This window comes from Tetrao urogallus, assembly GCF_951394365.1.
Source record: "Tetrao urogallus genome assembly, chromosome: 1".
NCBI lineage: Eukaryota > Metazoa > Chordata > Aves > Galliformes > Phasianidae > Tetrao > Tetrao urogallus.
Genome location: NC_136813.1, coordinates 3,539,461 through 3,565,462, shown reverse-complemented (window position 1 = coordinate 3,565,462; position 26,002 = coordinate 3,539,461). Strand labels below are relative to the sequence as shown.

The 26,002-nt window shown below is 47.3% G+C and overlaps 4 protein-coding genes across 4 annotated transcripts; 3 read left to right on the top strand and 1 right to left on the bottom strand.

Moving 5' to 3' along the window:
* Positions 1-634: 634 nt before the first annotated feature.
* Positions 635-1,417, top strand: KCTD21 (potassium channel tetramerization domain containing 21; the record flags this gene model as incomplete). The annotated part of the gene is made up of 1 exon (XM_079549265.1): positions 635-1,417. The coding sequence occupies one exon, from the start codon at positions 635-637 to the stop codon at positions 1,415-1,417; it is 783 nt and encodes a 260-aa protein (XP_079405391.1).
* A 6,438-nt stretch (positions 1,418-7,855) lies between these two features.
* Positions 7,856-18,636, top strand: ALG8 (ALG8 alpha-1,3-glucosyltransferase; the record flags this gene model as incomplete). The annotated part of the gene is made up of 13 exons (XM_079549469.1): positions 7,856-7,962; positions 8,484-8,562; positions 9,900-10,093; positions 11,604-11,713; positions 12,360-12,427; positions 12,961-13,087; positions 13,669-13,772; positions 13,872-13,992; positions 14,280-14,419; positions 15,391-15,530; positions 15,922-16,019; positions 17,049-17,121; positions 18,405-18,636. The coding sequence occupies 13 exons, from the start codon at positions 7,856-7,858 to the stop codon at positions 18,634-18,636; spliced, it is 1,593 nt and encodes a 530-aa protein (XP_079405595.1).
* A 924-nt stretch (positions 18,637-19,560) lies between these two features.
* LOC306948023 (NADH dehydrogenase [ubiquinone] 1 subunit C2-like) lies at positions 19,561-23,453 on the top strand. Its single transcript, XM_079537483.1, has 3 exons — positions 19,561-19,711; positions 22,701-22,844; positions 23,304-23,453. The coding sequence occupies exons 1-3, from the start codon at positions 19,573-19,575 to the stop codon at positions 23,351-23,353; spliced, it is 333 nt and encodes a 110-aa protein (XP_079393609.1). The 5' UTR covers positions 19,561-19,572; the 3' UTR covers positions 23,354-23,453.
* Positions 23,454-25,391: 1,938 nt separating this feature from the next.
* LOC306954010 (thyroid hormone-inducible hepatic protein-like) lies at positions 25,392-25,799 on the bottom strand (the record flags this gene model as incomplete). Its single annotated transcript, XM_079545052.1, has 1 exon — positions 25,392-25,799. One exon carries the CDS (start codon positions 25,797-25,799, stop codon positions 25,392-25,394), a length of 408 nt encoding a protein of 135 aa, XP_079401178.1.
* Positions 25,800-26,002: the final 203 nt, after the last annotated feature.

Sequence of the window (26,002 nt, the reverse complement as noted above, 5' to 3'; positions counted from 1 at the left end):
ATACAGTCCAAATTAATTAAGAGGTGTTTTCTAAGGTAAAGCACATTGGAAGGAGAAAGCTTGGTGTGTTTATTTTTTACTGAATAGAACTGCAAAGAACCAGGGAGCTCGCTGGCTCCTTGGTAAGATGATTGCACACCAGTGTGTGTTTGGGGATTCTGCTGCAACAATTTGTTGCTTTAATTAAATCTTGAGATGCCATGGAAGATGTTGGGATGTGTCTGGTTCTTATCCTGCCCTTATTTTCTCCATTGTCATGAGGGAGATGGGAATGGTTGAGTCCAGGATACAACTCTGGAAATCAGTCGTTTTCTGCTTTAGGCACCTGTGGGAGGGATTTCACATTTAGCACGACTGTAAAGCTACGGAAGACTCATGATTTCTGGCAGTAAACTGAATGAAACAAAGCCCTGATAAAAACTATTAGGAGAAGAGATGCTTATTCTCACGACACAGCCTCCAAAAATATTTCCCCACTTCTATTTTCAAAGATAAATTATTGCCATGTAGTTACCCATATATATATACCGAAACCTTTTTTCCCTGTAGTTTAATCTTTTCAACCATGTTGGATGTTTTTTATTTTTTTATTTTTTTTTTTTAGCCTTAGTCACAGCATCGTGGCTTTTCCATCATGTCAGAACCCATCACGCTCAATGTTGGAGGAAAACTTTATACCACCTCTCTGTCCACCTTGACTAGCTTTCCAGACTCCATGCTGGGGGCCATGTTTAGTGGGAAGATGCCAACCAAGAAGGACAGCCAAGGCAACTGCTTTATTGACAGAGATGGAAAAATCTTCCGCTATATCCTGAACTTCTTGAGAACTTCTCACTTGGATCTCCCCGAAGACTTTCAGGAAATGGGCTTACTTCGACGGGAGGCAGATTTCTATCAAATCCAGCCTCTGATTGAAGCCTTGCAGGAGAAGGAGGTGGAGCTTTCTAAAGCAGAGAAGAATGCCATGCTCAACATCAGCCTCGATCAGAAGACCCAGACTGTTCACTTCACCGTTCGAGAAGCACCCCAGATTTACAGCCTGTCTTCCTCCAACATGGAAGTGTTCAGTGCTCATATCTTCTCCACTTCGTGTTTGTTCCTGAAGCTTCTTGGTTCCAAACTTTATTATTGCTTCAATGGAAACCTCTCTTCAATATCCAGCTACCTGCAGGACCCCAACCATTTGACCTTAGATTGGGTTGCAAGTGTGGAAGGTCTTCCCGAAGAGGAGTACACGAAGCAGAACTTAAAGAGACTCTGGGTGGTGCCAGATAATAAGCAAATCAATAGTTTCCAGGTATTTGTGGAAGAAATGCTAAAAATAGCTGTCAGTGATGGTTTCTGCATAGATTCTTCTCATCCACATACTTCAGATTTCATGAATAATAAGATTATTCGCCTAATTCGATACAAGTAGGAATGTTTTTTTCTTACGATGCCATCATGGAGATAACACAGGTTAAGTGTTTCCCTTTAAAACACACACTTACAGCCTAATTCAGAATCATGCTTACCTGGATTAAGAGTCACTAACAGGGAGATGATTTTCCTTTAATGTATTTACCAATACAGTCTTTCAGAATATGTCTATATTCTAAATAGAAGGAATATTGTCTAGCACCTGAATTAAGGATTGGTTCTGTCTCAGCCTCCACCTCTAACCTGCCATACAACTGTGGGGAAAATCACTTATCTTCTTACTACATTTTCCAGATGAAAAATGGGAATGATCCTTAACCTGTAATGTAGGGAATGCTCAGTTATCAGGGTTTGGAAAGTGTCTGGAGATCAGATGTGGCGAAGGAAGCCCGGAGACATAATGAGATCAGCTGTACAGAAGGAAGCCACAGAGTCACAGTGCAGCAGAAGACAGTTCAGAAAGGCACATTTTCCTTGTCTTTGCCATGTAACCTGAGCAAGAAGCTTGTTTCGATTCGTGGAGAAGCCGCCTCTCCACATGGACACGTTGAATCTAGATGTAAAGGAAGGTGCACATTGCCAGTGAGTAGAGGATCCTGTCTGTTCTGTCGCCATCTGAAGATGACTTAGTTTTTTTTTCCTGAACTGTGTGAGGAAACCACTGCTGTGTTCTGCTTTCAGGGAAGCCATGGTTGAATGATGTGACTGACTCTGGGAACAACCAAGAAAGCCGTAACAGAGAGAAAGACATCTTTACAAACTGACAAGATTGTGTCTGTTGGAGAACCTTGCTTTGGATGCTCTTACACCTTGACATTTTCATTCCAAAGGCATCCAAGACAACTATTCCTTTTCTGTCTCTTAAAATGCTGTATTTGTCTCGAGGATGCTCCCAGAAACACTCTCTGAGGTGATGACAACTTTAGAGGGAAGACGTCCCCAAATATCGTCTGAATGGTTGGGTTTCTTCTGACTGGACATGACCTTCCCTTGGGAAGTCTCCCTTCAGCAGTGTCTGGAGCTTATGGGATGGCTTTTGGGTAGGATGGATTCCATCTGAAAGGACTATTTTTCCATCACCGTCTCTACTACTTTTAATTACAAAACTAGAGGCTCAGTTTTTCTACCTCTATACACTGAGCCATTTTTTTATACCACTGTGAAATGTCAGACTGCTAAAGGCACCATTTTACCTTCTTGCTTGGCTTTAGTGTCCAGTTGTCAGAGAGATAAGGCAGTGGGAAACAAAGGGTGATGACAATGGTCAAGCCCTTTCTAGAAGCCTGATCCTTGCTATGATGAAGATCGTAGTCCCCTAGCTGCGTGTTAGCTCTAGATGCCACTTTTGCCACATTCAAGGTGGTTCATTCTTCAGCTGACTATTTTTAAGAGTATCTTAGCTGTCTTTCCCTAGTCAGATCTCTACGCATGCATGAGAGACCCTCCAGAACTTTTCCCATTCCCTCAGGTGAGATAGAAGGGAAACTGCAATAACCAACTTTAGTGTTTATAATTTTATTGCTTCTTAGCACAGAGGTACAAAGCTCAATATTGCTCTTGTTCTTTCTTTTCCCGGAGCAGCTAGGCTGTTGTTACGTTAAGCTGATCCATGAGGAGCAAAAAAGCCTCATTAATATTGTTCTAAAAAAACTGTGAGATAAATATATTCCCACTGTCCCAAGCGGTATTGCATGAATAACACAAATCAGCATGCTGATGGTAAAAGTGTTCATTCACTCTGTAGCTATTGGCAGCCTGTTATAAATCTCCTTCCCTGTCTGCCTCGGTGCAAGACTCACCAGCATGATGGTGGAAATGAGACCGTGTTGTTAGGCCGTACTGACTGGGACTGAAGTCCAAAGAACCATTAAGCCTCGCCACTTCTTGTGAATTTTGAGGATTAGAAGCAGGATGCTGTGGCCAAATTTCAACTTTCAACTTTTCTGCCTTCAGTTGCATTAGGAAGAACTCTCTTTTTCCTGTTCCTGTCCTGAATTATGAAGCAGGAGTAACATACTCCAGAAGATGCGGCGTGCCATTGACAAAGCAGAGCAACACAGATGTGAATCCTGTTTCTGCTGAGAGATTGCCAGTCAGTTGGACATTCATAGTTATCATCTATGCTATTATTATGATCTGTAAAATACCATTCGTGAACTCTCTTTCATCAAATCTATGCCTTCAAACAGATATGCCTCTGCTGAACTTATGATAAAAGCTTTGGGGGGATGTCAATGGTAATATTTTTTTTTAACTCAAGCCTTTGAGAGTATTTTTTAAATGATTTGTAACGGCAGTTTTTGAATGTCAGGACTAAATGAATAATTATCTGTAATAATTAGTTTGCTCTTAGCTTGAGTTTATCCAGGGGCAAGAGCAGTGGGCTTAAAAGGGGAGGAAGTCTGTTCCAGAATTCTTGAACCCATCAGCTTATTACACAAACAATGGACCACTTGAATCCACGTTTGTCTGTGCTCAGGTCACTAAAGTAGGCAAAGGTATTACTGACTACAAATCTCTGTCATTTATTAATATGCAGAGAGATGCAGAATTTCCAGCCAGTGTAAAAACACCAATGAAAACAGGCCTTGGGAGGAATAGAAGAGCTTCAAATACTTCTTTTTGTTGAGGAGAATAAATGTCTTTGAGAATGAGATACTATGTATAGTACCACAGTAGTTCTGCGTGCTACCGAGTGAAATAAGTGGTAAGTGAATCAGCTGGGATAGCAATCAAACATATGTTATATAAATACAGCTGCTACTTCAGACAACATGCTAAGCTAAATTTATAGCTGCACCCTAATTCTGCACTCTGTGAGTTATGCTGTAATGACTGTTTATAGGAATGCTCTCTCTCTAAAGCATTTCTTTGCCTGTTATCTAGATAGCAAGCTTTTGTTTACCTTCTGTTTCAAAGCCCTGGAGGTAACTTGCTTTTCTGTCACCAGTCAACAGCACTGATGATTCTTGTTCTCAAGCTGTCCTGGCTTAAAGAAGAGTGAACATGCACAACGCCATTTTGTGTGCTTAGGGTACATCACAACCCCATCGCTTAGTCATGAAAAGCACTCGAAACGTATTAGCAGTAACAACTACAAATCATTTCACTGTTGGAGTGGAATACTTTCTCTTGGAACAGACTTCTGATTTTTTCCAGTAAGCGCCTTAAAACAAGGAAAGAATCTAGCAAGCTTTTTTTCCCGTCTAGATTGAAGTGAGTTTTTTTCCACATCTCAGATCCTATCTCCTGTTCTGATTCTGCTATCAGCCTGTGTCTCTCAGCACCTCCATCTACAAAATGAGGCTGACCTGCACTTTATTATTTTATTTTAATGGCCTAAATGCTGGCAGAACCACTGGATAGAGAGATCAATTGTTTTCAGAGCAGAAAAACACCAGACTTAGGGCAGACGATAAATAAGTTACTGGCTCGAATGTAATGGCAGTTACAGACATGGGCATGTACATGGCACAGTGGGATTTCTTAGATGACAGAAAGAATATTCTAAAGTATCTTAGTGGAATCCAGACAGAATCACTCACGGGTTTTTTGGCTTGATATCTCTAACCTGTCTACTAATATCTAATAATAATGAAGGGACTGAAACCACGCCTAAAGGCTGAAATGGCTGATGAATGCTGCTGTTGTTAAGAATCATTAGAAGACTGTGAGATGAATGTTTGTTCCTACGGGTGATGGTAGGAGAATAAAAGAAATTGGTGCAGAAAGTTAGATTTGGAAGAATTCCTAAGTTAACAAGAAATTCAGGATTTAGAAGGAGAGCATAGAAACTCTAGATGCGTTGCCCATATTTCGACTTGGTTGCTGAATATAAGTTTCTGCTTGAGCTCACTTAGTAAATCTCTGCAGTCAATCAGACAGATTCCCATTCTAGAAAAGAAAAGGCTGGAGGAGTCTGTATGTAATGTTCAATGGAGTAATAAATACTGCCTTCAGCCCTTGTCAGGAACTGTGTAAAATAAATCTATGACCTTCTGACACTTCACAGATAAATGGAGAAGTTATGAAGAGTACTTTATGTGAGAATTTCATTTTCATCCCATACCACTGAACTTGAACTTGGTATCTCAGAATTGCAGTGTTTTTGGAAATATTTAACTGTCCTGGTTGGTAGCCATTCTGTAACAGTTCCCTTATCCACACACTGGATAGAAACCACATGCTGGCAAGAAACAGGAAACAAGCACTGGTAATGGGACCCTCCCATTAGAAGTCTTATGTGTGAATTAGTATCTGAGGTGATGTAGGTATTCCATGTGATAAGAGCTGGATCCAGCATAAATGTGCAGATCATGCTCTCAGATTCACTCAGGATAATAAGAGGGATGGTTTTCCTATGGATTCAGAAAAAAATGGAAAAAAAAAAAAAAAGGAGCTATATGAATGAATAATTTCTTTTCTTTTCCTCCTCTTGCCATTCTCCCTCCTCTTATGTTCTTATTATTCCCACTCCTAGCTGTTGGATTTCTCTGTTCAACAGAACTTGGTTCTTGAATCACTAAAAAGCCAAACTTTTGAATGAAGGGTTTTAGAAACGTGTCAGAAGATGGGTTTTGTTTCTTACCATTTTCACAGACAACCCATGGGATATCACATTTTAATATCTGGTTGCATTTCTCTGCCTGTAGTTCTTCTGGGAACTGTTAATAATATATGTTTTAGAAAACAATAAATAAAATGTGAATGAAGCAGTAGATGGTCTGCCTGACATACATTTTCATGCAGCAACATCTGCTGAATCTGCATTTTTTACTCTTAAGACTTTTAAGTTTGTCATTGCAATGCTTACCAAGAAGTCTCTATGACTAAGAATCACAGGAAGCTCACAAAAAATATGAGAGCTGATGTAGAATAGACCAGATCAACGTACATCTTCAATAATCCAAGCCATTCTTAATGCCACTCGTCTTCAAATGTCTGCAATGCAGAGATTCAAAAAATACATTTTTGAACAAATCCTCATACATTCGCACAGCCCCACTGTGGCCTCATCACCCAACATTACACCCCCCAGGCCCAACGCCACCCAAACCACTGCTGGTCCCACACCACCCAACCTCACATCAGTCAGGTCTACCACCACCCAACATCACTGCTGGAGCCACAGAATCACAGAATGGCCAGAGTTGGGAGGGACCTCAAGGATCATGAATCTCCAACCCCGCTGCCACATGCAGGGCCACCAACCTCCACATTTAATACCAGACCAAGCTGCCCAGGGCCCCATCCAACCTGGCCTTGAACACCTCCAGGGATGGGGCACCACAACCTCTCTGGGCAGCTGTTCCAGCACCTCACCACTCTCTCTGTAAAGAAATTCCCCGTGACATCCAACCTAAATCTTCCCTCCCTCAACTTCAAACCATTTCCCTTTGTCCTGCTGCTATCTACCCCTTTCAAAGAGTTGATTTTCCTCCTGTTTGTAGGCTCCCTTTAGGTACTGAAAGGCTGCAAGAGGAAAGCCACAAGAGTAACCCCGTGCCAAGGTCCACACCATCCAATGCCATACCTGACCTCATAACACCCAGCACAAATCTGACACAACATTCAGTGTCCCTCTCAAATTCAATGGAGCAGGATGCATGAGGAGCTGCTGAGTTCTCTTGGTTTTTTCAGCCCAGGGAATCATAGAATAACCGAATGGCTTAGGTTGGAAAGGACCTTAAAGATTATCCAGTTCCAACATGCCATGTGCTGACTGCCACCCACCAGCTCATGCCATCCAGCCTGGCCTTGAGCACCTCCAGGAACGGGGCACCCACAGTTCTCTGGTCAGCAGTGCCAGGGCCTCAACGATCTCTGAGTACAGATTTTCCTATCTTTCCTCTCCTTTAGTTTAAAGCCGCTCCCCCCTGTCCGTCACTGTGAGGAAAAGGCTGTGCCCCAAAGTTCTTTACTATGAGAGTGGTGAGGTGCTGGGACAGCTGCCCAGAGAGGCTGTGGATGCCCCATCCATAGAAGTGTTCAAGGCCAGACTGGATGGGCCCTGGGCAGCCTGGTCTGGTACTAAATGTGGAGGTTGGTGGCTCTGCATGTGGCAGGGGGTTGTAGCTTGGTGATCCCTTCCAACCCTGGCCATTCTGTGATTCAGAGGATGGTGGACATGGAACAGCGTGCCCAGGGCACTGCACCCTCAGGGCAGCGTCTGGACACTGCTGTCACATATCGGGTTCGGATGGTACTGCGTAGAACCAGAACTTAGCCTCATTCCTTGGTGGTGACCACGCCAAACAACACGGAGCTCCGCACAGGACTCCTCACAGCCGACCCCTCCCACCTCACACAGCTCCGGCGCAGCGCCGCATGAGAGGCAAGCGCAGGCGTGACGTAGCTACTGCGCATGCGCACTCAGTGCGGAGGCGGAGTCGCGCGCTTCAAACCGTGCGGGCGGGCTGCGTCGCCCGTACTGCGCATGCGCGGGGCGTCTGTGAGGCGCGTAATGGCGGCGGGTGGCTGGAGCTGGTTCCGCGCCTTGGCGCTCGGCGTCTCCTTCCTCAAGTGCCTCCTCATCCCCACGTAGTAAGGATCTGCTCGGGGCTGGGGAGCAGCGGCACGGCCTCTCAGCTTTTCCTATGGGTGGGGATGGGGTGGTGTGTGTGGGAGGGGCGGTCCTCGTTTCTCTCAGGGCTTTGGTTGCTGAGCTGTTGTGCTGCCGTCTCCTCGTCCTCTTGCACGTATAAAAGGGCTTTGCTTTTGGGTCTGAAGGTGCTTACAGCCCGTTCCTTCTGGCTGCTTTTCACGGTCTTGAAGTATGCTGAAACTTATGCTTTTCAGTTAAAAAAAACAAAAAAAAAAACAAAAAAACCCCCAGATTTTTCCCTCGAAAATATTACATTTGCTTTAAAAATAGCCACTAAAACCCCAGGACGTTAGAATTAATTGAAAGAAAAGCCTGAGCTACGAGTCATCCTGCCCTGCAGTTACATGCATGTGTCTTTGGTACAGGTTCTGTGTGACCGTTCCGGCTTGGTTTTACTGCTGTATTCTGAAGTGTTTCTCCTTTAAGTGTAAATGTGTCTCTTAATCCAAACCTTCTGTAGTCATTCCACAGACTTTGAAGTGCACCGGAACTGGTTGGCCATCACGCACAACTTGCCTCTGTCTCGTTGGTACTATGAAGTAAGTTTGGGGGTTACGTTTGGTTCTTCGGCTTGATGTTCTTAGCTACACATAAGGTATAGAAGTGTTGGTTATGTCAGTCAGATGCTAGAGGAGAAAACCCTTTCTTTTTCAGAAGGTATGAGGGCCACTTTAAAAGTAATGCTTCTTATTTGAATCATAGAATGGAATGGGTTGGAAGGGGTTCTAAAGATCATTGAGCTCCATCTCCCAGCCGTGAGCTGGTTGTCACCCACCAGCTCAGGCTGCCCGTGCTCCATCCAGTGTAGCCTTTGGCACCTCCAGGGACACAGCACCTGTGGAAACTACAGCAGATTTAAAAAATGCAAAGTACTGCTGTCTGATGGAGCAGATTTTCAGCTGTAAAACACTGCTTTTCAACATAATCACTAATATATATGCATATATATAATATATATATGTTAGCTATGCATCTTTGCCACTGATGAACAAGAGGAAATACTACTTCTCTTTCCTGAAAGAGTGGTCAGGCACTGGAATGGGCTGCCCAGGGAGGCGGTGGAGTCACCGACCCTGGAGGTGTTCAAGGAATGTTTGGATGTTGTGTTGAGGGATATGGTTTAGTGAGAACTGTTGGTGATAGCTGGATGGTTGGACTGGATGATCTTGAAGGTCTTTTCCATCCTTGGTGTTTGTGTGATTTTGTGAAGAGCCTTTGTGCCGTGCTTGTAAGAAATCTGCACCTGTGGAGGTGACGTGCTGTTTCTCAGCTGCTATTTTGGTATTGTTGCTAAGAAAAGGCTGCACATGTGGTTTGACTTTATCTGTTTGGTCTCTATAAACATTCAGCAAGCACTGACGAATGGCAGTGGTGCGTTTTTTTTTTTTTCCATGTGGAGAAATTCAGTGACACTCCTTTGCTGTAGGTGCCATCTGCTCCTCTACTGCCATACCACCAACATCCACCCCTAATGTCATGGGCCATAAAGTAGAAGGGCTAGATTGAGAGTAACAAGACTGTGCTGATGATTCCTCTATTGTAGACAACAAAATGTTATTGATCTTTTTTGAATGCTGGCACTATTCCAAGTTGAGGTTTAAGGAGCAGGTGATTCTATATGAGTTAAGTAGAGGTTATCAAAATAATGTTCAGCCTTCTGCCAATAGAAAGGTGTCCTATTCCTCTATCAGTACAGCGGAACAGCTGAAGTCATGTCTGGCACCCTACAGCTGGCTACTTTGTTGTGAAGTAGCCTCTGTTAAATGGAGACTACCAAGATTAAATGACCAACTGATTTGTTGTGATGAGCAGCAAACTTGAGAGACTGCAAACAGCCTAAATTGTATAAAATTGATTAATCTCATTTTGCCTTTAGGCAACTTCAGAATGGACCCTGGATTATCCACCTTTTTTTGCTTGGTTTGAATATGCATTGTCACATATTGCCAAGTACTTTGACCCGAAGATGTTGGTTATTGGAAATCTGAATTACACCAGTCCTGCAACCATCTTCTTCCAAAGATTTTCTGTCATCTTCACAGATGTTCTCTTCATATATGCAGTTCGTGAGTAAGTCTTAATGTTCTAATTTTAGGGAGAGTGGGCAGTCTCTTACATTGTTGAGTAACAACTACATTATTTGTACATAGAAGCTTGTTTTTAAAAAAAAAAAAAAAAAAAAAGCCAACAGCAGAGCTGCTTTGAAGGAGAAATATGGAGCCTGCTGCTCAATGCAAGATAGCATTGCCAAGAAGAACAAAAGTTACAGCTTTTGTAATGTACATGTGATTGTTTGTTTGTTTGTTTGTTTTACATATTAAGGTATCAGCAGCCTTTTCACACGCTCTTGATGTTTTGTTTCTGTCACTGGGTTGCTTTGCAGGGCTTGTGGGTCCACTTGGGTAAGCTCAACTGCTTTTTTCCTATTATTGCTCTGCTCCTAAGGACTAGAGACATGGAAGAAATTTGTGATGAGGTGCCAGTATGATCAAAGATTCTATGTCACTCCTGTGGTTTTGGTATCTAGATGATAAACCAATTATTCCAAGTGTAACTTAACAAAATTAAGTTTATATTTTTAGTGTGCCTTGCTTTTGCAAGAGAGAAGAATGGTGCTACCAAAAGCAATGCAGCATAAATCATAGAATGGCTTTGGTTGGAAGGGACCTCAAGGATCATCAAGCTCCAGTCCCCCCAGCACAGGAGGGCATTCAACTTCCACATTTAATGCTAGACCAGGCTGCCCAGGGCCCCATCCAACCTGGCCTTGAGCTCCAGGGATGGACAGGGCATCACAGCCTCTCTGGGCAGCTGTTCCAGCACCTCACCACTTTCTGTAAAGAATTTCCCCCTGACATCCAACCTAAATCTTTCCTCCTTCAACTTCAAACCATTTCCCCTTGTCCTGCTGTTATCAACCCTTTCAAAGAGTTGACTCCCCTCCTGTTTGTAGGCTCCCTTTAGGTACTGGAAGGCTGCAATGAGGTCACCCCGCAGCCTTCTTTTATCCAGGCTGAACAAGCCCAGCTCCTTCAGGCTGTCTTCATAGGGGAGCTGCTCCAACCCTCTAATAATCTTTATGGCCCTCCTCTGGATGCTCTCCAACAGCTCCCAAATTGATCACAATCGTTTTTAATCTGATCTAACCTTAACTTCAACACATTTCGACCGTATGACTTCATATGAGAAATTGTAAGATATTTTTGACCAGCAGGCTGCTGGTATTGGTGAGAGAGGGTGGGCTAGAATCTAGGGTGATGACTTGAAATGCAGTACTTCTGGTTCCAAAATCAGCAGCAAACAGTGGTAGCTGTGGTGGTGTTACTGAAGATGAGACTTGAGCCTGTGACAGTTACTTTATGAACTTTAACATGTGGAAATTGCTACAGCAGCTTCTGAATATTAATTCTGTTTTCCTGCTCAACAGTATTCGTGGCACTCCTCTTGATGAGTTTAGCAAGAATTCTATTGTTGCCTTCCATCCAAATAAGATTTATTTAAATGCAGTTTTTAGCTTCAAGAAGCGAGGTTTTCATTTGTTGTTTCGACTAAGACTTTTGTTTCTTTTGTTGTTGTTCAGATGCTGCAGATGTGTGAATGGGAAGCGAGCTGCAAAGGATATTCTGGAAAAACCAACCTTTATTCTCGCTGTTCTGCTCTTGTGGAACTTTGGGCTGTTAATTGTGGATCGTATCCTTACAAACCACACCAGTTATTTGTGTTGGTGGTCTTTTTATTTTAACTCATGAAAAAGCCACAAGTATGATCGTTATGGAGCTGATTAATGTTGTGTGGGAGATAGCAAGGTGTCTTCAACCTTGGATATAAAAATAACTGTAGAAAGTCCAATTGCTGTCGGTCGGTTTGGACGTCATGTTCATTGATCTGGCTAAAGAGAGAACAGGAAAAAGCAGCAGTCATTCCTTCTTGTGGGCAGGACTAGTTCTGTCCTTCCTGTCCTTGTCTGAGTTGCATGCTTACAGGTGACATGTGATGAGCGAGGGCTGCCATCTCCATCCATTGATCAATGTGAGGCAGAAACTAATATTTAACATTCAGAAAGTGGAGAGTTAACCTTTTGTTTGTTTTGTGATGCAGTTCCATGTTACGTATGCAGTCAAATTACTTTGTTTCCTTGCACTCAATAGAATTCTAAGTTTTGTAGACCCTGTGTTCTTAGTTAAGGTTAGGAATGTCTTTGTGTCTACATGGAGTGTATTAAAGGCTGCTTTCTTGATTTAAGCTTCATTTTAGTTTGATTATACGTTTGAGCCTATACAGGAGACTGATAGTTGTGGAGAAAGCTTCCTGTATTCCTTTCCTGACTCAAGTTCAGACATTCACTTTCAGTACAATGGCTTTCTGTTTGGCCTGATGCTTCTCTCTGTTGCCCGATTGTGTCAGGTAAACTTAAATTGTTCCGTATTTTGGTTTTTGCTTTTAATTACTATTATTCTTGCATATTTCTTTTAGGTACATCAGTTGACCTCTTCTAGTTTCAGTGGGAGGAGCCCATGGGGGTGGCTCAGAGTTGTGTGTCTAATTATTTCTTGAGCCTCAGGGTAAGAGTAGAACCTGAATATCGCTGCAGCTGCTTATTGATGCTGCAGCATTTCAGTTTGCTGTCAGAAAGCTGATTTCTGTTATACCTGAGCAACATGATGTGGCTTTCTGCCATCTCATCTCCAAGTCACCAGTTCTTAGAAGCTGCAAGGTAGTGAGGCCTATCTTATTATCATCTGACAGCATAGTTTCCTTGTCTGCACTGATCATGCTTAACAACATAGGTTGTAATTTGAAGTAAAAATCCATTTGGTTGTATGCTTCTGATAAATGTCTTGTCAGGAATATGCTAGGGAACTATTTAAAGTTAATATGCAGGGAGAACAAGTAGAAAAGCGTGCATTTTTTTTCTTCTGTTATTCTTTTTCCTTTAGAGGAGATATCTGGAAGGTGCTCTTCTTTTTGCTGTTCTTCTGCATTTCAAACACATCTACTTGTATGTGGCCCCAGCTTATGGCGTTTATCTGCTGCGCTCCTATTGTTTTACTGCAAGTAATGCAGGTGAGGTGGGGATTTGCACTTGCTTTTTTGGGGATTGTGTTGGGTGAGATAGGAGGAAGGTGGAAGACTTGCTGGTGCCATTGGGACAGGATGGCTGTGGGTCAGACGAAGATTCTTATGGGGAACAGAGTTGGGAACCTTTCCATTTGTTTGAGAAGTAAAAAGAGTTTTGTATTCCTCATGTGAAACAAAGGAGGTGCCTTTCTTTAAAGGGGAAAAACAAAAGGCTGTATAATGTAGGAGCTGCCATGTGGAAAAAGTAAATGGGCAAAGGTTATTGAAGAACACAAGCCTCCTTTTAACCCAAACAGGCAGAAAGTACAGTGATTGATGATTGCCCTCTCTGTGCTTAAATTCAGAACAAACTAAAAGGACTGCTGGCTTCTTCTCACCTGTATGAAAATGCTGTAGAGATTGCATGCCTTGAATTAGCTAAAAAGTCAAGGAAACAATTGAATATATTGATATTGAGGGTTTTGTTCTTGTAGTTAGTGCTAGGAGATCACTGATAGCGTGGGGTGTGTTGTCTGCCTCTCCACCTGCTGCAGTAACTGCATTCACAATCTGTCTGCTTCTTGTAGATGGATCTGTGAAGTGGAGGAGTTTCAGCTTTCTTCGTATAACCCTTCTGGCATTGATTGTCTGCCTTGTTTCTGCTGTTTCATTGGGCCCCTTCATAGTATTGGTAATAACCCACCTGCTGTTCACCTGTACTGTTAGAACAATGTATAAAAATGTCAACTATGTCTCATTTATTTTCTTCCATTCTCTTACTTTCCTGTAGGGCCAGCTGCCTCAAGTGGTTTCACGCCTCTTTCCTTTCAAGCGAGGCCTGTGCCATGCTTATTGGGCCCCGAACTTCTGGGCTTTGTACAGTGCTGTGGATAAAGCACTCACACTTGTTGGTACAGTATGCAAATCTCGCTACTTGGTGCTTCTTTGAGTCCTCCTTCCCCATGCAGGGAGCAGATCACGTTTTCAGTTTGCCTGAAATCAGCTGATGATCCACGTAACTCATTCCATGTCATGTTTCCAGTGAGAGATCTGAAATCAGTCTTCCCTCTTTATCTTTTTCTCAAAGAAAACAATCTTATCCATATACTTCAATCCTGTTCTGTACAACAGTTTGGTTTTAGTTCGGTTCTGCAGCTGCTTTTTCTTTATTAATAATCAGTTTGTACTTTGCTTTCAGGCTTGAAGTATAACTTTCTCGATCCCACAAAAATTCCTAAAGCCTCAATGACAGGAGGGCTGGTTCAAGAATTTCAGCACACTGTCCTTCCTTCTGTGACTCCACTGGCAACATTAATCTGTACTTTCATATCGATATTGGTAAGAAGAAATCACAGCTTTGGAAATGTGTTGTGTCCCCAGTGGTTTTTGTTTAATTAACGTACACTTCATAAATTTTCATTGCAGGGCAAAAATACACTTCATTAAACTATTAATAATAAGTTATCAGGGTAAATATGAAGTTAATATCTTTTTTTATATGCAGTATTATTCAAGTATGAGTACGATTACGATCTGTGGCTCTAGAACAGTTAAGAGCTCAGAAGCAGTCTTGCACTCTGTGCATGTTGTGTGATAGAAGGCAGCTGAAGTAGGATTTGAGCCGAGATAATGATGGAGTGGTGTGGGCAGCTTGCTGTGTTCCTGTCAGCATGACCTGCATGTCATGTAAGAACATCATGCTTGCAGGGATAGAGTTGAAGGTTCAGTAATGACCTGCCTACGGAGTTTTCAACTCTAATGGAGATAGACATGAGGAAGTATTACTTTTCAGCAAGGGTGGTCAGGCACTGGAACGGACTGCCCAGGGAGGTGGTGGAGTCACCAAGCCTGGGGGTGTTCAAGGAAAGGCTGGATGTTGTGTTGAGGGACATGGTTTAGTGGGAGCTACTGGGAATAGGTGAACGGTTGGACTGGATGATCTTGAAGGTCTTTTCCAACCTTGGTGATTCTATGATTCTATATGTATGAGCCTTTAACTGGAATGCTTTGTTTCAACACTAGTGGGCAGTAATTTCTATATCAAGAGCTTAGCAGCCTGGCCTCAAAAGTGATGGCGGAGTTGCCTGTGTGATTGGGGTTTTTATTAATATATGGCACGAGGGGAAAAGCTGAAGTTGTTCAGGTTCTACATCCAGAAACAGCATCAAAGTAGATTCTGTTCCTCCAGTGCTGTATGATTCTTGTGCCATATAATCACAGCTGTGTAATGTTGAAAAGCTTTTGGACAATGGCTTGCATTCAGAATTGCAAAACTTCACTGAAGTCCTGTTTTTGCCTGTTGTTTCTAGCCCTCTGTTTTCTGTCTTTGGTTTAAACCTCAAGGGCCCAGAGGCTTTCTTCAGTGCCTTGTTCTCTGTGCATTGAGCTCCTTCATGTTTGGCTGGCACGTGCATGAAAAAGCAATACTCCTTGCTATTCTTCCTTTAAGGTAAGTGAGTTCCCTGTGTGGTGGCTGGCCAAACTGAACCTGCTGCCACTTGCTGAGGAATCCTCAGAAGAGGATCCTAACCAGCGCCAGCTTTGATATGTGAAATCAGCACAATTGGAAAATATTGTTACTTGTGTGCACAACTCTGTTGCAGAACTGGAAATACTGGGGAAAGGAAGATAAGGGTTTTCTGTGGTGGGGTTTCCTTGCTGACTTTTTTTCTGCATTTTTGTGAGGCTAGCTGGCTTGGAAGCAAGAGATTCCATCACTGGTTTGAATCTGGGAGGACTGGGGTGTTACAGAGCTCTATGTGACCCATTCTTAAGTCTCTTTTGTGACTTGTGTGGTGTTGCTGAATTTACTGGATAACATAAATTCTTGTCACTTTTAGCTTGCTGTCTGTTCAGAGAGCAAAGGATGCTGGCATCTACTTGATTCTAACAACCACAGGGCATTTCTCACTTTTTCCATTGCTGTTCACAGCACCAGGTAAAGTGTCTTCCTTGGATTATTTTGCTATAAGCTGAAAATTGCAGGAGACTGTGAGTCTTAGAAAGATAAACAACGCTGCAGAAGAGCCCTGGGCTCCAGATTGAAGTGGAGATGGGAAATCATAGCCAGCATTTGTTATCCCTCACCAAGTTACACTGGGAGAAACTTCCCTTTGCCTAACACAGCCCTGCCAAGCAAAAGTGACAAAGACAATTGGAGACTGCAAGCCTGGTGGGCTGTTTTCCAGCTGACTTTTCCAGCTGACTATTGCTAGTGCTATCAATTAAATAAATTGAAATTCCTGCAGCAGCATCAATTAAATCAGTATGTGTGGGGATAGGCTTGTTCTTGTAGACGGATGCTGTTCCAACCTTCTTCACCCTGCCTTTGGTTAATCGGACATGCTAAGGTTTAAGTGAAATAAGCAGAGCTATGACAGCAGTGTAACCTCTAGAATAATGATTGGCTGCAGATGTGATAGAGTTCAAATCCACATGCTCTCCTTTTGGTCAGGTAATGCTGTTTATGTGCAGTAGAGAGGCTGTTACATTGAGACATTGGGAACTGCTGTAGGGAACCTGCTTTGGCAGGGGGGTTGGACTCGATGATCCCTGGAGATCCCTTCCAACCCCTACAGTTCTGTGATTCTGTGAACTTCCTTTGCACTCTCTATTAACTAACAGTTGTCCCGTGCACAGCCTGGATAGCAGTGACTCGTCTGTTTGAAACTTGCCAGCAGTTCTGTAAATTTTACCAGTAACATTTGTTTGTATTGCTGCTATATGTTGTAATTCCAGTTGTGTTCAGTATGCATTCATTGTGTCGTAATGCTTGGCATGTTCTTTAGTAAGAATCTATGCCCATCTTTTTGTGTCCTAAGCTATAAATCGTTTTGCTCAGCTTGGATAGGATAACTTGTATGGGCATCACCAGCTTGCATACTAGCACTTCAGGATGCTGCAGTGTATGTGGCACAAGCTTGTTAGAATTTATTTTAAACCTATGTTGTGTTCTTTTGTATTTCAGAACTTCCAATTAAAATACTGCTTATGCTGCTGTTCAGCATTTATAGCTTCTCTTCGCTGAAATCGCTGTACAGGTAATAAAAACAGACTTCATTTTGAAGCAAAGAATGAAACTACTTCTGTTAGGAAGCAGTGCTGTAACAGGAGGCGAACAGCACAGCAAGCTGATGCTGAAGAGTTAAATTCCAGTGATGCCTTTCCTCCTTTCTCAGGAGGAAAGGCTTAAGATAGGACTTGTGCAAACATCACAAGGATGTCCTGTACAGACAGCCACCCAGTTGCTCTCAGATGGTAAATCCCAGCCTCCTCAGATGTGCATAAAGGTACAACAGCAATCTTTATTAGAATTTAATTCTGTGTTAGAGTGCTTCCCAGAGTGCCAGGAGTTAAAAATACTGCTGTGCTTAAGCAGCGGTGCTCATTACTCCCACGTTTATAAGGGGCAGGTTATGAAGAGCATACTTTACAACTTGTAATTTGGTTGTGGGCTGTCTGAATTGTCCAGTGCGTGTTCATGGGACACTGATCTGCTTGCTGCCCACTCAGTCAAATACAGTGCCTGTCATTAGGAATCCTGTAGCTGTCACGTTCCTGTTTGCTGAACTTTTCATGGCAAAGCCAAGTTGTAACGAAAGATCTGTTGGAAATGCCAGAAATCTGCATTCACTGCATCAGTCACCTGCTTTTTGAAGGTCATCCATTTTCAACCAGGCTGCATTTTTCCGTTCTTACTATTGTGGAATCCACTAATTCCTTCTCAAGTGCTTCAGTTCCTCTGTAGGAGCTCTGTCTAGAGCTTAGGCTTTTGCAAATTTCTTGTTCCTAACTTTGCAAAAAAACAAAAAACAAAACAAAACAAATTCCTTCCAGAAGAAAACAAATGTAGCTTGTAAACTGCTTGCAGACCAGGTGCAACCAGTGTCCTTTGCAAGGCACACTCATACTGGTTACAGGAGGCTTGTGGGGCGGGGGCAGTGGTCATGACAAAAACTGATGGTTCCAATGTTTAGGTCTAAGGAACTGCTGTGGAACAGATATGTGTAGGAAGAACAGAAATCTGTTTGGTTCTTTGGTGTGAGGTAAAGTAAAGCAGCTGCTGAGATATTTTAAACTTGAATCCATTTCTGCTGAACAAAGGCACCTTGGAAGAGGGTACAAAAACATGGTAAGGGAGTCAGCTGTGCTGCGCGTTTTTGTACTGAAAGCTCAGAAGATGTAGTTGTTACTTAAAGCCTTCCTATGAGCGAGTGGGTGACGTTCTCTGTGCTGGTTATGTGTCACCAGTGGTAGCTGGGAAGAGGAATGGTTATTTTTAGTGACAGTGAGTATTTTAACACTTTTTAATCCTTTCTGACAGGAGGGAGAAGCCTCTCCTTAACTGGCTCGAAACAATCTACCTCATCCATCTGGTGCCTTTGGAAATCTTCTGTGAAATTGTATTTCCTCTGACCTCCTGGAAACCACGGTTTCCTTTTGTCCCCCTGTTGCTGACCTCTGTTTACTGTGCTCTGGGCATCACGTACGTGTGGCTGAAACTTTACGTCTCTGTCTTATCTGAAAGAACTTCCATTAGACAGAAGGCTGAATAACGTCACGTTGGTGGGAGCCATCCCAGCTTGTCCCTTTGAGATGATCAGGCACTGTGAGGGGTTGTCATAAGGACATCTGCTGTCTTGCTGGCTGAATGTGCATCGTCTCCATCAGGGAAGTTTCTCCCAACGCTTCTGTACTTGTCCAACTACGATACCTCTGCTTGGAATCGCTCATCACAGCGAGATGCAGCATCATGCAAAGAACTTTGCATTTGTACTGACTGCGAGAGGTCCAGACTTCTGCCCTGGGCAAAACCTCTCCGCCTTTCACATTACTCTTTGTAATTTGCCATTCTATTTTTGTTAACATACAGAAGATCATTGCTGTGTAGAGGTGAGCATTGTCACAGCATACTGCACAATGTGTAAATAAAAACTTGGTATTTTTATTCCGAGCCTTCCTTCGTGGTTTTGGAGGGCAGCTGTACCACAAGGCACGCACTGCCTGCCTGGAGCTTGTCCTGATCCCTGTGCTTGCATTAGTTGCTTCATCATCTCTTTCAGTCTTCTCAGGAAGTTTTACTCTACCCTGATTCACTGCTGTAGGCACATCTCTGACCTGAGCCGTAACACCACTTAGGGTGCAAGGCAATCGTAGAGTGCTTTATGTTGGAAGGGACCCTTACGGCCATCTGTTCCATCTCCCCTGCTGTGCACGGGGACACCGCAGCCCCATCGGCGCTCACAGCCCGTCCGCCCTGCCCTTGGGTGACCCGGGGATGGGGCACCGCCACCCCTCTGTGCTTCTTTCGGAGCAGAAACGTGTCCTAACGCCAGCGCCACCCTCCCCCGCTGCCGTCCCTTCGTCCTGCCGCTGGTCCCCGGCAGTGAGGCGGAGCCGCCCCGCTCTGAGCGGAACTCGTCTTCGGGGCTCCGCGAGCGGCGGAGCGCGGGCAGCGCCGCACCGCGCGGTCACCTTTGGGCGCCGCCGCCATGCCGTTCCTCCCGGACGAGGCCCGTTCGCTGCCGCCGCCGCCCCTCGTGAACAAGGGCTCGGTGTGGTTGGGGCTGACCGGCTGGCTGGCGGCCCTGCTGGATAACGGCTTCGCTCACCGGCCCGTCCTGAGAGCGGGTGAGGGGAGGCGGGCTGAGCGGGGGGGGGGGGAGCCCTGAGGTGCGGGGCTGAGGGCATCGTGAGGGGATTTGGGTGTTGGGAGGGATAGTAGGGGGTGAGGGGACCATGGGGGGGATATGGGATGTGCGGAGCCCTGAGGTGAGGGGGTGGGGAGGCTGTGAGGGGATATTGGGGGAATGGGAGGAGATTTGGGGGGATTGAGGGCACTGTGAGGGGTGTGGGGAGTCGTGAAGTGAGGGGCTGAGGAGATCGTGAGGAGATTGGCGCTGTTGGGAGGGATACTGGGGGAGGCGAGGGGAATATGGGGATGTGGGCTGTGCAGAGCCTGAGGTGAGGGGCTGAGGGGGCTGTGAGGAGCGCTGGGGGAATGTGAGGAGGTTTGGGAGGGATTGAGGGGACTCTGAGGGATGTGGGAACTCCTGAAGTGCGGGGCTGAGGGAGCTCTGAGGGGTACTGGGGGAACGTGAGGAATTTGGGGGGGAAGAGAGGGGATTGAGGGGACTCTGAGGGATAGGGGAAGTGGGAACTCCCGAGTCCTGAGGTGAGGAGCTGGGGGATGTGGGGAAGCTGTGAGGGGATACTGGGGGGATTGAGGGCACTGTGGGGTGTGGGGAGCCCTGAGGTGAGGGGCTGATGGTGCTGTAAGGGGACTTAAGAGTGTTGGAGGAAACTATGGGGGTGAGGGGACTATGGGGGATATGGACTTTGCAGAGACCTGAGGTAAGGGGCAGGGGGATGTGGGAAGGCTGTGAGTGGATACTGGGGGAACATGAGGAGATCTGGGAGGATCTGGGCACTGTGAGGAATATGGGATGTGGGGAGCCCTGAGGTGAGGGGCTGAGGGGGGCTCTGAAGGGTGCTGGGGGAATGTGAGGAGATTTGGGAGGGATTGAGGGGACTCTGAGGGATATGGGATGTGGAAACCGCTGAGGTGAGGGGCTGGGGGATGTGGGGAAGCTGTGAGGGGATACTGGGGGGATTGAGGGCACTGTGAGAGATGTGGGATGTGGGGAGTCCTGAAGTGAAGGGCTGATGGGGCTGTGAGGGGACTTGGGATGTTGGGAAGGGTACTGGGGGGATTGAGGGGACACAGGGATATGGGATGTGGGGAACCCTGAGGTGAGGGGCTGAGGGGATTGTGAGGGGACGTAGGGGGGTTGCGAGGAGATTGCAGGGATTGAGGAGACTCTGAGAGATATAGGGGGGATCTCTGTGGGATGTGGGAGTGCCTTGGAGCAGTCTTAGTAATGTGGGGGGGATGTGAGTGGAATTTGGGGGATTCTGAGGAGTGTCAGGGGTATGCAGGGGTTGGGGGAGACTCAGAGGGATGGGGGAAAACCCTGAGGTGAGGGATAAGGAGTTTGGTAGGGGAGACTCAGAGGGATGTTAGGAAAAATTGAGGGGGCTCTGAAGGATGTGGAGGGGTGGGGAGCCTTGAGATGAGGAACTGGGGGGGAGATTTGGAGAGGACTCCAAGGGATATGGTGGGGAGGGTCTCTGAGGAATGGGGACCTTGGGAAGGGGACTTGGGAATGTGACAGGGGGTGGGGGGGGGATTGGAGGAAATTCTGAAGGATGTGGGGGGATCTGAGAGACTAAGAGAGGAACTGGGGAGATTTGAGGTGCTCAGGGGCATATTGGAGGGGGTTGAGGGGACTCAGAGGGATGTGGGGTGGAAGGTGAAGCCCTGAGATGAGGGATGTGGCAGGAGGGATTTAGAGCAACTCTAAGGGATATGGGAGGACCTTGATGGGGGGACTCAGGGAGGTGGAGATTTGGATTGGATTCTGAGGGATGTGCAGGATTCTGGGAGGACTGCGGGTTGTGGCCTTCCTGTCAGAAATCCCTCTTGTGAGGGCTTTGGGGATTTGGAGGGATATGAGCTGGGGGGAAAGACACTGGGGTGAGAGATAGTGAGGATACCAGGGGGGGGCTTGGAGAGATATTGTGAGTGATGAACTGGAATCTGAGGGACTTAGAGGGGTGGAGGGCCTTGAGGTGCAGGATGGAGTGGGGCTGTATGGGGATAATTTGGGGGTTGTGATGGATATTGGGGGGATTAAGGAGAGTCTGAGGGACATGGAAAATGGGTAGCCCTGAGGTGAGGGATAATGAGAGGGGATGTAAGAGGATGCAGAGTGTGGGGGGGGGGGGGATTTGGTGGCTCAGAAGGATATTGGAGAGAGCTGAGAAGATTGAGGGGCATGGGGTGGTGAAAGCTCTGAAGTGGGGGATATGGGAGGGTTTTTAGGGGACTCATGGATGTGTGGTGGATTTGGAAGGGATTCTGAGGGACACGGGGAGAATGTGGGAGGATTGAGAGTTGTGGGGATTGGAGGGGACTTGTGAGGGATCTGGGGGACTCAGACATTGGGCAGTGGGGAAACTCAGAGGCGAGAGAGCTAATGTGGGGGATTTGGAAGGGTGGAGAACTGAAGTGAGGGATGGGGGGGCTGAGATTCATGGGGTTGCTCAGAGGGTTGTGGGAGGACTGTGGGGGGGGATATGAGGGTGGTCTGAGGTTACTGTGAGAGTTATGGGGATGGTCTGAGGGAGCTGAGAGGGATTTGGGCTTTTTTGGGAGGATGTGAAGATATGGAAGGATTGGGGGAGACTCAGAGGGATGGGGGGAGCCTTGAGGTGAGAGATATGGGTATGGGATGTAGGGGGTCTGAGAGGGTTATGGGCGAGATTTGGGGGGATCAGAAGGATGCTGGGGAGTAGTAAGGGGAGTCTGAGGGACATGGGGTGGTGGGGAAGCTTTGAGAAGTAGGATATTGGGGGTACTCAGTGAGGTACTGAGGTGAGGGATGGGGGGACTTAGCAGGGAGAGACTGAGGGGGATATGGTGGAGAATCCAGGAGGAGGCATTCAGGAGGTTGGGGAATGAGGTGTTTTGTGGGGAAGATTTGGGGCGCTCCATGAGGGACACGTGGGGAGAAAATGACAGTTGAAATCATTGCTTGGGGGTTTCTCCCTGTTGCAGGTGTTCACCGCCAGATCCTGTTTGTTACTGTGGGATGGTTTGCTGGCTATTTTCTTGTTAAACATGCTGAGTATGTCCACGCTAAACTGGACAGAGAGCTGCTTGATTACGTCAAGCGGCACCCTGAAGACTTCAAGGAAGCAGGTTGGTAACCTGTAACCAAAGGGCTTTTTGTTTGGAAGTGACAGGTCACCAGGGAGAGGTGGTTCCTTTGCAGTGTGCTGAATGAGTGCTGTCCCTCGTGGTGTCCTGAGTGTCTTGAGGCTGCAGTGCGTGTGGATAGCAAGATGTTGTGATGAGTAAACAGAAAATAAGTAGAGCAGGTGGGAAAAGGAATAACTAGAATTGCCAGAAAGGCCAAAATGCAGCCGTATGGAAGAGGAATTGCATGCTGGGTTTATGCAGCAAGCCTGGAGTTGACTGTTGGTAACAGGAGGTGGTTCTTGGTGGCATATTAACCCTTCAAACAGGAATAATAGTGATGACTTCAATCCTGAGGTCTTTAGGAATGATCTCAAATGCCAAACAGTGTTTTCCCAACTCCAGCATTGATCTCAAGTGTCCAATAAGGGTTTTCCCGACTCCACTTGCTGCCTTTTGCAGAAAAGAAAAGAATAGGAGAGCTTCTGGAGGATTTCTATCCAATTCGCTGATGCTTCTGCTGAGCTGTTTCCGTGCTGAGAACTCCAGGGCTGCCCACGACCTTTCAGCTGCCGATGCTTGGAAGGGGAACCATCGTTCAATCTCATTAAATAAAAGTTAATGATGGAATACAGAGTGTTTACTCTTCTGTTAACTCTGATTCACTCCTTACTTCAATTTTTAAGCGTGAAAATGGTAGATTGTATGCATTTAAAATAAGCCAGAAAGTGTGTGTCATTTTTGCTGACTACTGAGCATGCTCTGCACCACCCCTGGAGCCAAAGTGATGCTGTGAAAGGAATTCTGTGCTTTCCACAATCAGTTCCCTCTCTATATTTCGCATGCTCACGTTTGTTGATTCTCAGTGCTGCCTTTTCTTTGCCTGGTGATCAGGATCTGGTGTTTCTGCTTCCTCGCTTTGTGGATTCTGAATCTGCATCCTGAACCCAAAAGTTTCCAGTCATGCTGAGCATCTGCATCTCTCTGGGATTTCATTGCATGGTGCTCATCACGTCTGAAGGTGAAAGCCCTTCCAGTTCTATTTGAATGTTCAAATCTGGAAATAGAAAAGCCTGAGGAAAACACTGAAGCCTGTGGTCTTGAGTACAGAAAAGTCAGCAGTGGTGTGATGGCTGTGCTGGTGCGCTGCAGGAGGCGATGCAGAAAATAGAGCAAGGGAACAATGGAGGAATGGGAGAACAGCAGCAGTCTTGTGCTTTGTCAGCACTCCCCGCACGCCCATCCCCAGGAGCAGAGCAGCTCTGCTCTCTTCTGCTCCATCCTGCTGGGCTGCCTTTGGCTCTGGTCCTACTGGAGCTGGCCACGCCGTGTCCCTGGCTCTGTGCCCTCGTCCCGACCTCAGCCCACCGTGGCCTTGGCCCCATCTGGCCCCGGTGCCACCGCGTTCCTGGGCACGCAGGGAGAGTGGTGCTGAGGAGGGGAGGTGTGTGGGGCCTCTCGCCCTGTCCTGCCCAGCACCGCCAGCCCTGGCCCTGTGGCAGCTCCCAGCACCACACATGGCTTTCACGTGCACGCTGCTGGATCCTGCAGCACCATCAGGAGACGATCTGCTCCCACATCTGCTGTGCCGCTCCCAGCCGTGTTGGCCATATGAGGACAATGACCGCCCCGTGGCCACCTGCCTCTTATCAGCCGCATCCCACCCTGGGCTGACACTTGCCTGGGGACACGGTGCCGGGCTGCCAGGGACCTCTGGTGCTCATCCCAGGTCACAGAGCGGATCTGGAACGTCTCACAGCTCTTATCAGCCATGTTCTATAGCAGTACTGAGCACTGGGATGTCCGGAGGTGACACATCCATGGGCACCCTGAGCCTCTCCGGCCCGAGCCAAAGCACAGCCCAAGGAGCCCGCAGCCCTCCTCCCTGCCACCACTGTCTTGTGATACAGGGGCTGTCCTTCAGCTCTGGGCAGGGAAAAAGGCCATCAGCCCTCCTTCTCCCTCACCTCAGTGGGAGCTGATGTCCCCCTGTGACCCGTGGCACAGCACCACGAGGTCATGGGCACAGTGACAGCTCTGCTCCACACTGGATGCCGGTGACGCCTCACTCAGCACCTCGCTCAGGAACCGCGGAGATGCGGCACTGAGGGACGTGCTCAGTGCTGGGAACGGAGTCGGGGATCCAGCACGGATCCCAGGCCGCTCCCGCCGCCCCATGACGGCCCTCGTCCTCGCCGCCCCCCCAGCCCCACTCGGGACGCGGGCAGCGCCGCTCCGCCCCCCCTCCACCCGCCGCCACCCCCAGCGGCCGCCCGTCCCGCGGGTCCCCGCCCTCCTCCGCGCCCCGTGCGGGCGGCTCCGCGCCGTGGAAAGCATCGTGCGGACGGCGGCTGTGGAGAGTTCCTTTTATTAGCAAAGACAGGGGAGCGACGCGCGGCTCCGGGATCCAGCCCGAAGGCGCCTGCGCCGCGCGGCTCCGTCCGAGCTCGGCGAGAGTTCGAGGCCCGAGAACGGAGCGGACGGCGGAGCCGGGCAGCGCCACGGGGCACCGCGGAACGGCACCGCCGGCTCTTCCGTGGGGACGCGGGGTCACCAGCTGGGCTGCGCGTCGCTGGGGCTGATCCGCTCCAGGATCTGGCTGTAGCGGCGCGTGAGGGCGGTGGTGTCCCTGGTGAGGTGGCTGAGGATCTGCTGCAGCCCGGCCAGGTGGTGGCACAGCCGCTGCTCCAGGCTGCCGTCCGCCCCGTCGGCTGCGGCCGCGGCGTCGTCGGCGTCGGAATTGGAGTCGGAGTCGCCGGCGGAACCGCGCTCGGTGACGGAGGCCAGGCCTCGCTCCACCACGGGCTTGATGGCCTTGAGGAGCTGGTAGCGCTCATACAGGTCCGCGGGGCCGCCGGCGGCTGGATCGGCGCCGTCCTGCGGGAAGACCCCTCGCAGCAGGCTGGGGAACATCACCTCCTGCTCCATCTTCTGCGTGGCCGAGAAGTACTGCTCCATGCCCCGTGCCTCGGCTCTCCTCGCGTCCCGCCGCTGCCCGGCCCCGCGGGCTTTTATGCCGCTCCGCTCTCGTCTCCCCGCTGCTCTCTCCGCCTCCCGCTGGGCAGCGCCGCGTCCCTGGCTCCGTGCCCCCGTCCGCGCTGGGGCTCCGTGCCGGGGGGGAGGAACGGCACCTTTGTCCCCGCTTGCGGCACTCCGGGGAC